This window comes from Thamnophis sirtalis, unplaced genomic scaffold, assembly GCF_051295495.1.
Source record: "Thamnophis sirtalis isolate CommonGarterSnake01/CBP01778 unplaced genomic scaffold, rThaSir2_p1.2 scaffold_11, whole genome shotgun sequence".
NCBI lineage: Eukaryota > Metazoa > Chordata > Lepidosauria > Squamata > Natricidae > Thamnophis > Thamnophis sirtalis.
In genome coordinates this window covers 26,033,976-26,046,539 of record NW_028261391.1, presented here as the reverse complement: position 1 = coordinate 26,046,539, position 12,564 = coordinate 26,033,976, and the positions used below count along the sequence as shown (strand labels likewise).

Genomic DNA, 12,564 nt, shown 5'->3' with positions numbered 1-12,564 from the left:
CATGTCTTTGTAAATTACAGCTACAAGAGGGCCACCTTCCTGGGAGGAAAGAATACCAAAATATTGGGGTTACTAAAAAGAAGGCCTAACTTTTTGTCGGTTCCCCCCTTTTCATAATAAGTTGTCAAGCAATACAACCATAATAAAATGACCTCAAGACACTGAATATATGCATAACTGAAATTGCCAAGTGATATCTCTTTCAAAGAAGCAGAATGCTCACAAATACAATATACATATTTTCATGCTTATATGTAGTAGGATTTTAAGTCATTCTTGGTTCCTGGTGACATTCTAGAGAAGGACCTGCAGTTTGTGTTGAATTTATATTTTACCGACAAAGAAATAAAGGAAGAGGGCTCTTGGATTGGGACTGAAAGGCAAAAGTGGAAGCAGTATGCTCTGTCCCATAGTTGGGTAGACGAGGTTGCCCTGATAGGCCAGTCTCATTGGAAAAAACACTTGACCTGCAGTTTCTTTGCAACAATTTTCAGAACCGGCTTGCCATTGCCTACTTCCTAGGGCAAAGAGAGAGTGACTAGATCACTCAGCTGGTTTTCTACATAAAGCAAAACTAGAATGTACAGTGTTCACATTTTTTTTTAGCTCAGGTGCTTTTAACCACTACATCAAACTGATTGTCATTTGAATTATTTAGATGGAAGTATACATTTCTATTCCCCCTAAAATAATTCTGGGGAAATAAGAGGAATGTCCTCCAGTTTCATACCTGCTCCAAAGAAGATAGGACCATAGTTTATTGTCTCATGTGGTATTACTCATTTCATCAATAAACAGAAGCCATGAAACTATACACTCTATAAATAAATTTCTTTTAATGCATTCAGCATCTACCTTTTCCCAGAGCTTCAAAGCATCAACTCATTCATGAAGCCTAATTTTCAGATACAGACTTTTTGTAGATATTCAGTTTCACCTTGGTCTATAATTTTTCTCTGAATTAATATATCTATAACTTTATACATCCATCCCACCCCTTACAGTTATGTGTATGTATGCTTTCTAATTTTTTGCTGTACTGGTTCCCACAGTGCTTCACTTTGCTAATGGGTCTGTTTGTTTTTAAACAGATCTCCAACAATGTTCTGGAGCAGATTACTAGTTTTGCATCAGGAACATCATACCATCTTCCACTAGCTCATCACATAGAATTTATCTTTGATCTAATGGAACCTGCTTTAAATATTAATGGACTTATTGACTTTGCTGTTCAGGTACCTGAAATGAAGTTTATTTATTAAACTATTTTATTCCAACTTTAAGACCTTTTAGGAAAACTGCAAAATATTTAAAACAATACTTTCAATAACTGGAAAGAGACTTGCTAAGTTTCCCCCATTTCATTTTATTAATATGGAAATCTCTCTCTCTATCTCTCTGAAGCCAGTTTTAAAGGAATGAATGCAAGATATTTCTCGATCCGTAGAATGTTCACTTCCCAATCAGCAGAATTTTATTCTGCATTGACCACATTGGGATCTTGTAAAATAATTAGATGTTACAAGATAGATAAAAATAATTCATACCCAATTTAGCTGGTCAGTGCTAGGCACCTGTGTCCGTGGAGAGAGAGTGGGATCCAAAAAGGCAAGATAACAGTTGCAGCAGCATGATTAAAGTCCTTCCACTTTGCATGTTCATGTGACATCAACCACATACAAATGTAGTGGGCTTCTTTTTTTGCCTCTTCCTGTGAATGGCAGTGATATTGTGATAGTGATGTTAGCAATAAGTTTGCAAATGCCAGTGTGCATGCATTCCGATGGCATGGTAGTTTATTTCCATTCTCAGCTAAAATAAGGCAAAGTTTCTAGTACCTTTCTGAAGCGAAGGTGCTTCATGAAGAGTAAAAATGGCTTTCATTCCTTAAGTCAGGAAACTACATAGCATTTAGAGTCATAATTACAATACTACGCTCTATCCAACTCCAGTAATACAATTTTTCATGCTAAGAAATATCTAAATCTAGAATTTGTTTCTGAGAGTCGAAGTATTTCAGATTCACTTCAACTTTGGTATACTTTAATGATTGGAAAATCTTTTTTGAAAGAGAATAAATAGAAGTTTGTTCCAGATATAGAACTTTGTAAGAAAAGTCAAAGACTTCTCAGATGAGGGAAGATCATTGCAAATTATTGACTTGCCTGAGAGTATTTATATTTTTGTCCATAATCTATTACATTTTTAATGTATCTCTTCGAATAAAAAGAGATTGCAACACTGGAAGAGCATTTATATATCACAGGAAGCCAGAATTAAGGCCTTCTAAGCTATAAGCAATGAGTATCAGTGTAGGAGTGTCAGATCAGTGTGATGATGCTTTCTGACTACCAAGTGTTCATGGGAACATCTAAAATACACAATAATATAGATCCATAAAAATCCATGTTATATGAATGGCTTCAGCTGTGGTTTCTTGAACATATCATTTAGATCAATAATTAAGTTTTTGTTGTTCTTGGTTGAGATAATATTCTAAATAAACTATGGATACAACTACATGTAATAGAAGGCCAGGACACTTCATTGAGTGGATATGATCAAATTAGTGTGCACTAGGTAGCTTTTGATTAGGATTTGATTAGGAAGCCAGATTTTTTGCTATCTCAAACCACTGTATATCCACTTAAATAGTTCAACAATTGCAAACAACTACAATGCAATTCTGTGGCATTTAGATTTAGAGAGGAATCCTAAAGCGATATTTAACCTTTTATTTTAGCTGCTGAATGAGCTGAGTGTGGTGGAAGCTGAACTACTACTGAAGTCATCCAGCCTGGCAGGAAATTACACAACTGGACTGTGTGTTTGCATTGTAGCTGTGCTAAGGCATTATCATGCTTGCCTCATTTTGAATCCAGATCAAACTGCTCAGGTTTTTGAAGGGTTTGTAGTAGTTTTTCAAACACTAGTTTTCTAATGTTAGTTTGTTCAGTTTGTAATTAGGATGCAGTATTATTAGAGAGTTTGATGATAAATTTAACACCTTCATGTAATCAGAAAGGAAGAAACTTAATAGAATTAGAAATGCAAATACTCATTATTTTCCCAATCTAAGATTTTAAAGTGCCTGAAGTAGCCTTATCTCTCAGCTAATGACTTCTTCCTGGCTTTTCTGGCAGGCCTTCTGATTGGGTGTTTGTTGCGTTCCTTTTCTTAACTTCGTGTGTCCTATTGTTTTTAAGTTCTTTTAATTTCTTTTCATTTCTGTAAGCTGCCCGGAGTCCTTCGGGATTGGGCGGCATAGAAATCTAATAAATTCAATTCAATTCAATTCAATTCTAAAATAGGCCATGATCCGAGAAGGAAGATCTGAATTGTAGTTTAATAGATACATTTACAACGTGTTGGACAGGATACATTTCCACATTAATTCTAGGTTTTATATATTTGAATTCTTTTTTTGTGATTCTATAAGTGTTATTTTTATAGCCTTAAAATTACACACACACACACACACACAGACACACTTTTTATAACCAGATTAGTTTTAACTACATTGATTGAAGAGACCGTGTGTTTTGTGTTTTGTACATATCAGCTATTATGGCTTAGAGAGTATCAAAATATTTGTAGTATAGACAGATCCATAACATAGCTAGGGTGGATATACAGAACCTTGTTTTAGACTGAGGTTGTATCTAGCTTTAGAGTTGAGTTCCAGCAAGCCAAGATAAATCTAAAGTTGAATTAAACAATAATTGTTAAGTAATTATATACACTTAATTTCATTACTTCCCATGCACTTGATTATTTCCCCAAATCATCACATTTACAGTTATAATTTGCTGGCAATGTTTTAGAAGGCTTTACATTAGAGGGTCATAGGTAGCTCCAAGCACATAAGATGCAAATTCTTCATCTGGTTTGTATGCAATTGTATTTCTAGAATTAAATATAAACATTATTCGCTGTCTTGGAAATTCAGAATAGGTTTTAAGACCATATTCAATCCTTTAGTTTTAAATCATGTGAAAGGACAGTACTGTGACTGACTTCTAATTTTTAATAATGAATTTATCTTTCTATAGATTATGTGGTGTTGTCAAACACATAGTCAATCCATCAGAATGCTCTTCCCCTGAAAGGTGTATTTTAGCCTACCTGTATGATCTGTATGGATCCTGTAGCTATCTTAGAAGCAAATTTGGAGATCTTTTCAGGTTAGTAGTAACAACGTACACTTTACTTTATATTTCAACTAACGTTCATGCAACAATCCTTCATCAGTCTGTTATCTTTCAGATGTATGGGATCTATAGCTCCTGGAATTGGAATTAATAACATCAATCCCAACACATCTGACTGTTATGAAGTATAAAGAAGTTTATTTAGATGCTTTTTTACAACGTATTAAAAAGATCATGTACATGCTTTCATTTTGACTTAGATAGGCACTTCCACACGAAATGTTTTATATGTTTTCAGTTACAATTTCCTATTACTGACATTTTTATATATTTTATCCAATCTTTGCTAACACATTTTTACATTCATTTTCCTAATACCTATTTTTTCTATGCATATACACTATTACCTGTTTTAATGTTTGTTATAACAAATGAATTCTTTCTAAAATATAACAGAAACATTTCTGTTTGGCATTTGATACACATGTTTTCTGGTTCTGCTATGGAAATTTTTATTCCATCCTTATTTAACAATTGACCTTACAGTTAGAAGAAAGCAGTAAATAATTTTTGTAAATAAATGGTTAGAAGGGGATAGAATTTGGGATTTTTCTGTTTAATATTTTAGACATATTTTCTTGGACTTGAAAGTTTCCCCCAAAAGTTCCCTTCAGATTTCTTAGGTTTTCAGTTCTACAGATTTCCAGGCAAATTTCTCATTATGAATTGTGAAACCTGCATACAACTTGGAGAACAAGACATGCACATTATTTAAAAAAAGGATTGCATAGTATTATAATTGATTTCAGTTAATATTTTACTTCAACTTTTTTCTGTTTTCTAATAGATTCACAAATAGGACTGATTTCTCTGAGATATTTGTCCATAAATAAATGTATAGCTATCCTAATATTAATATGTTGCCATCCCACATAAAATAATTCACTTCTGAAAAAAGGAATATGAAATAAAGTATTGTTTCTTGAGGTTTTGGCTTTGCATCTGTTGACCAAAATATGGGAAGTCAACCTTACTTTTTAAAAATGGCTAAAGTCACCTCAACCTTACTGAATTCAATTTACATAATTTTATTTCTATTAACTGACAACTTAAAAAGTCTGGTTTAAATTACCTGTGAAAGTACTATTTTCACACACATACACACACAAACAAAATATATCAATGTATCGGAAGTGAACAGGTATATTGCTTTTGCTGTATTATACAGCTTAGCTTTTCCAATAAGATTATGATATACAACTCAAAGTAAACATTTTACGTTTTTTAAAATGTAGAATCAGATGATCTAATTTAAAAAAATTCAAATGAAGTTCTTACCTCTGTTTTCTTTGAAGAATGTTTTTATACAAATCAGAAGTTAACATACTGTGACTTCCTATGTATTATTCATTTTGATCGAAGTTCCTTTTAAAAAAAACCTCATTTTCGAAATGAGTTATATTATCTACACTTTCTAAAGCTTCTGGTCATATGTTGAAAAGCCAAGCATGATCTCATAGTGCCTGTTTGCTGTGTTAACACTACTTCTGCAAATCTGTTAAACCTTCCACTGTGGACAGGTTGCTTAAAGGAAACTTAAAAGTATTTCTTAAAAGTTTGCATGTATTGAGAAACCAAGTATTGAGTTTTTCCTATTGCTTTAAAAATGCACTAAAATATGTATAAGGTATTTATTACGGGTCTTTTAATCATTATCCACTTGTTATAGTTCTAATTAGTCTGAAGGGACAAAATATGTTTTATTAGGGGCAAAATTAATTCTTAGCACAGTTTCAAAGTCAAAGTCAACACTATAGTACCAAATAATTTTGTGGCTTAACTGTCTCTGTCCTAAGTTTTTAAATAACTTGGCAAATATTTATTTTTTTCATCTGTCCACTGTTATTATCATGCCCTCACTGGCACCCCCTATATTCTACTATCTAATATAACCAGTCCTGAAATTTAATGAATGTATAATAATGGTTTTCAAATCTTTCCTGTTCCTTTCTCTAAAGCTTTGTTGGGCTTTTAAATTACACAAATTGAAACAAATGCTATAAATGTTAGTGTCTTCACAAAAAATGATGAAAACTGTTGTATGTTGAAAAGACTAAAAGTATTGATTCTATATATGGATAAGAGTTAATGTATCTATCCAATTCTATATCTGGAACAGCAGTGTGACTTCTTTTATATATATGTGAAGAATGTGTTTGTATCTGACAATTAAAAGAATGCCATTATCATGCATTGGAATGTTGCTGTTTGCCTTATTGAGAGATATATGAATGTGAAAAAGACTTGTGATTGTTGATTCAGACAAAGTATATTATTATGTAAAGATGTTTGAATTGTGTTTAGTTATTAAGGTTGATAGCTGAATATTTCTGAGAATAACTGGAATGTTTAGAAAGTGGCTCAGTATAGAACATGAAGTAAGATAAAGGTTTAGGGTATCTTTTTCATTTAATATATTGATGAATAAAGGTAGTGTTGGTGGATATTCTAGAGGTGTTTGGAAACGTCCCTGTTTGTTTAATCAGTATGCAATTGATCTCATGCTGTTATTTGATAACACAAAATGATTTGTAGTGAATATTATCCTACAACAAGGTATATGAATTTAATAATTAATAATTAATACATGTTTGACCTAGAAAATTAAAGAAACATTATACATAAATGAAATTTTCTATTGTGAATCCAGAAAGATACCATTGTTGATGGTACTGAAAGCCGCTAAGATATCCAGGTCAGTTACACCATTTCCATCTCAAGCTCTCCAAAAGCCATCCATAACCACAACCAATGTACTCTCCATATGATATCTTAGCATGAACCCAGGTTAAAAAGGGTTCAGATTATTCATCCAGTTCTCTCTATAGCTGAAACTAACTTTTCTTTCAACAATGTTCCATAAAAGAGAAGATGAAAGACTCGATCATACGTTTTCCAATACAGTTGGGCCCAAGGATAGCCTCTTAAGAAGGGGGTGTGCCACCTTAGGATATGAAGGTGAAGAGAAGGAATGAAAACTTAAAAGAATAAAAGACAATATATGAAGCAGTTTATGGATGATTCACAAAGATAGATAACCACAAGAAGGTGTTAAAAGGAACTAGATTTAGCTAGATTTGTCTTATCTTATTCTTTTAACTTTTTTGGTCTTACTGCTTTTCTTATGGCTCTTGTGTGCTGTATTTAATGTTGATCTTAAAAAGGAATAGTGTGTATGTGGTATTCTATATTTGTGTATATATGCTCCCCTTTCTAGTGATTGAGAAACATTTTCTGTGCTTATACAGAGATAAGCCTGTTTCAAATCATTAATGTTTTAAAATTCTCTTTACGTCACTGCCACGTATTACAGTACTGTGAGGGTTCTGTTATGCAAAGTATACACATAGTAATGGATAAGTTTCCTTCTGAGTTCTGGAATGAGAACTTTATAGAGAATTGTACCATTATTTTATTTTAGCGTAAAATTTAACTGATGTTTTGGAATCAGTATAAACTACTAATCTGCCTGCTTTCAGAAAATGTGTTGTAGACCAGGGCGGAAAAAGTAAAAGCTTGAAAAAATAAATAAAGAGATTGGTATGTGTTTATAAGCATCGGAATAATGTCACCCCATTTGGAATGCACTTTGAATCATACAGCTGTGTTCAGAATAAACATTTAATCAAGACTATTTCTGGAATTGCCAGATGTTAAGTCGGATCTGTAAAGGACGACAAGGGGTCTTTTAAATATTCAGGGGTTGAATGTTCATTTGAGATTCTTTCTCAATTAAAGGTTCTGTTAATGCTGATATGGTTCTCCCAATATATCTGGCATGGGGAAATCTCCATTCTTTTTACAAAACCTCTGCAGCAAGATTTTGACTGCATTTTCTGCCCCTCTTATTTCTAGTATGACAATGTCCAAGATGTTTGTCGGAGAGGATATAAAACAGATAGACAACTTGGTGTATGGAATCATACCCCAGCCATGTAGTAATACCCTTTGCCACTTGATTTAGGTATATTAGCTCTGTATTTTTTTCCTGCTTTTGAACTTGCTATTGAAAAGTTTTCTTACATTTTTCCTTTGTTGTACTGCAACATCTTAATCCATCACTCAAGAATTGACTAGGAGTTACCTGGTTTTGAGACCCATTGTTATTCATTTTTAGTAGACAATATACTGCAAGTGATCTGTTGGGGAAAGGATTACGCAAGTGGCAAATGAGTGTGTAAAGCTCCATTTGTGCAAGTGGCACATGTGCGAAACCATCCTCTCCCAACCTGCCACTTCTGCCACTCCATGGAGCTGGAAAGGTTGGGGACCGACAATATACTTTTCAATCATGCAATTTTGGCTGGTTCAACTGTGTATTTTGTGGTCTCTTTGAAAACTGGAGTTTCAATTCTTCTCAATTATTTTATATGTACAATCCTTTATGAGCAAGTGTTGCAAAGTAAACTGTACCCAGTACTCATTAGGTGCATAACTTTGTTTTGTATGAAATGGTTGTTTTCCTTGCTTGATTCTTTCTGTTTCCTTTTTTTTTAGTAGTGCCTGTTCAAAGGTAAAGCAGACCATATATAGCAACGTTCAACCTTCAAATTCCAATTTGTTATGGGATCCTGAATTCATGTTGGATTTTATTGAGAATCCCTCCATTCGCAGCCTTAAATATTCAATGTTGGGCAAGATTCTGAGTGACAATGCACCAAGTCGCTATAGCTTTGTGTGTAATGCACTAATGAATGTCTGCATGGGCCATCAAGATGCAGACAGGTAAGATATAAAGCTTCTTATTTAGGCAGCTTTCACAAGCACTTACCCATTGGGGTCTGCAATTTGATCAAAACAAGAAAGTTAGATAAAGCTATGCAAAACTAGATGTGATTATTTCATTTGTCATTGCATTTACAATGCAATACAATACAATAGCAGAGTTGGAAGGGACCTTGGAGGTCTTTTAGTCCTATCCCCTGCCTAGGCAGGAAACCCTATACCATTCCAGACAAATGGCTATCCAACATCTTCTTAAAGACTTAAAGACGTGTTGGGGTATTCACAACTTCTGAAGGCAAGCTGTTCCACTGATTAATTGTTCCAACTGCCAGGAAATTTCTCCTCAGTTCTAAGTTGCTTCTCTCTTTGATTAGTTTCCACCCATTGCTTCTTGGTCTATCCTCAGGTGCCTTGGAAAATAGTTTGACTCCCTCTTCTTTGTGGCAACTCCTGAGATATTGGAACACTGTTATCATGTCTCCCCTAGTCTTCTTTCTATTTAAGAACATACCCAGTTCCTGCAACCATTCTTCATATGTTTTAATCTCCAGTCCCCTAATCATCTTTGTTGCTCTTCTCTGCATTCTTTCTAGAGTCTCCACATCTTTTCTACATCGTTGTGACCAAAAACGGAATGCAGTATTCCAAGTGTGGCCTTACCAAGGCATTATAAAGTGGTATTAACACTTCACATGATCTTGATTCTATCCCTCTGTTTATGCAGCCTAGAACTGTGTTGGGTTTTTTGGCAGCTGCTGCACACTGCTGACTCATATTTAAATGGTTGTCCACTAGGACTTGAAGATCCCTTTCACAGTTACTACTGTTGAGCAAGATACCACCTATACTGTACCTGTGCATTTCATTTTTGTTGCTTAAATGTAGAACCTTACTCTTTTCACCATTGAATTTCATTTTATTATATAGTGCCCAATGTTCAAGTTTGTCAAGATCCTTCTGTATCTTTAGCCTATTTTCTGGAGTGTTGGCTATTCCTGCCAGCTTGGTGTCATCTGCAAATTTGATAAGTTCCCCATTTATTCCCTCATCCAAATCATTGATGAAGATGTTGAAGAGTACTGGGCCCAAAACAGAGCCATGGGATACTCCACTGCATACTTCCTTCCATGAAGATGCAGTTCCATTGAGGACTACACGTTGAGTGCAGTTGGTCAGCCAGTTATAAATCCATCTGGTAGTGATGCTGTCTAACCTACATTCTTCTACTTTATCTAGTAGTAGGTTATGGTCTACCTTATCAAATGCCTTACTGAAGTCCAAGTAAACTATATCGACGGCATTCCTCTGGTACACTAATTTTGTCACATTATCAAAGAATGCAATAAGATTAGTCTGGCATGATGTGTTTTTGACAAACCCATGTTGGCTTTTGACTATTACTTGCTTCTAGGTGTTCACTAATTCATTGCTTGATTATCTTTTCCAGAATATTTCCTAGTATTGAGGTCAGGCTGATAGGTCTGTAGTTTCCTGGATTTATTTTTTCCCTTTTTTGAAGATGGGAACCACATCAGCTCTTTTCCAGTCCTCTGGTAGTTCCCCAGTGCTCCAGGATCTCTGAAAGATATAGTTCAGTGGTTCTGAGATCTCGTCTGCCAGTTCCTTCAGAACCCTGGGGTATAATCCATCTGGTCCTGGTGATTTGAACTCATCTAGGGTAGACAGGTGCTCACTTACCATTTTCTTCCCTATTTCAACTTGTGTTCCTAATCTGATTTTTGTGGTGCTGTTTTTGATAGGTTGGACTGTTTTATCCCTTTGTGTAAAGACAGATGCAAAATATGAGTTAAATAGTTCTGCTTTTTCCCTGTTGCTTGTCACCTTCTTGCCACTTTCTCCCAGCAATGTACCAATTGTTTCCTTAACCTTTTTCTTGTTTTTAACATGTTGGAAGAAGCTTTTTTTGTTATTTTTTACTTTTGTGGCAAGCTTTTCTTCATTGTGATCCTTAGCTTTCCTCACTTCATCTTTACATGCTTGGTCTATTTGCTGATATTCTGCCTTAGTTATGTCCCCCCTTTCCACTTTTTATACTTATCTTTTTTGTCTTTCAATTTGTCAGAGAGTTCTTTATACAGCCATGCTGGTTTCTTTTGGAAACTGTAACTTTTCTTCTTCATTGATATTGTGCTAGACTGGGCTTTTGTAATTTCATTTTTCAAAATTTCCCAAGTTTCTTGAGTTGTTTTCTCCTTGAGGATTCTCATCCATGGAATTTTTCCCACGCTCTCTCTAAGTTTATTGAAATTAGCTCTCTTAAAGTCCAAGATTCTAGTTTCACTTTGTTCTACTACTTGTGTTTGCATAATGTTGAATTCCAATAGTGCATGGTCATGTGCCCCCAGGGTTCCTGTGGCTTCAACACCTTCTATCCTTTCTCTCTGTTAGTGAGAATTAAGTCCAATATGGCTAATCCCCTTGTTCCCTTCTCTACTTTTTGGGAAACAAAGTTGTCTGCTAGGTTCATTAGGAACCTGTTGGATCTTCCACTTGGTGCAGCGTTTGTTTCCCAGTTGATGTCAGGGTAGTTAAACTCCCCTACTACTATTGTGGTGTGCTTCCTACATACCTTTGTTAGCTGACTAGCAAAAAGTTCATCTACTTCCTCTGCTTGGTTGGGTGGCCTGTAGTATAGACCTATGGCAATGTCATTTCCCCCCCAACCTTTAATATTGACCCAAATGCATTCGAGATAGCTCCCATCATTGTTGTGCTCTCTTTCTGTAGAGAGGTAATTATTTCTTATATATAGTGCAACTCTACCTCCTCTTTTATTTGATCTATTTCTTTTAAATAATTTAAATCCTTCTAGCTGTATGTTCCATTTGTCGGTTTCATTCCACCAAGTTTCTGTAATGGCAACAATATTGTATCTGCCATCTTTTACTTGAATTTCTAATTCTCCCTGTTTATTCCTCATACTCTGTGCATACATTTGTGCATACAAGAAGTAGGGTATGCATCGTAATGTGACATCTTGCTCTTGTCCTTCACTGATGATTACTCTCCTATCAGCAGGTTTTCCTGCCATGGCTCCCTTCCATAAACTCTGACATTATAAGATGTGCTGACATAAGATGTTCCTATAAGAATACAGGAAGAACAAAATTGCACATGGATAATTTTGACATAGGGATTCAATCCTCTAAATTTTATTTCAAATATTAAAAAAATTAATGAAAGCAGGCTGATTGGGCTAAGAGATTGCAATAGCAATAGCAGTTAGACTTATATACCGCTTCATAGGGCTTTCAGCCCTCTCTAAGCGGTTTACAGAATCAGCATATTGCCCCCAACAACAATCCGGGTCCTCATTTTACCCACCTCGGAAGGATGGAAGGCTGAGTCAACCTTTAGCCGGTGAGATTTGAACCGATGAACTGCAGAACTGCAGTCAGCTGAAGTAGCCTGCAGTGCTGCATTTAACCACTGCGCCACCTCGGCTCTTTGAGATTGCACCTCTTTGGCTGGACCAGCTGCAGGGTTTGATAGTTGGGAGCACTGTGCTATGTTGGTTCACTCTCAGAGGCTGAGTTCATTCAGTGTTGACAATGGAGGGAGAACCAATCATGCCTTGGGCCCCTGTAATGATCTGAGAATGTAGTGA

The 12,564-nt window shown here is 35.2% G+C and overlaps 1 protein-coding gene across 2 annotated transcripts in view; it reads left to right on the top strand.

The window, feature by feature from the left end:
- Positions 1-12,564, top strand: part of MED12L (mediator complex subunit 12L) — a 192,006-nt gene that overhangs the window by 139,557 nt on the left and 39,885 nt on the right. For both annotated transcript variants that reach the window (XM_087725382.1, XM_087725381.1), the window contains 4 exons: positions 1,092-1,235; positions 2,744-2,907; positions 4,053-4,184; positions 8,709-8,936. In XM_087725382.1, coding sequence (XP_087581508.1) covers positions 1,092-1,235; positions 2,744-2,907; positions 4,053-4,184; positions 8,709-8,936 — 668 coding nt within the window. The remainder of the gene's footprint in view (positions 1-1,091; positions 1,236-2,743; positions 2,908-4,052; positions 4,185-8,708; positions 8,937-12,564) is intronic.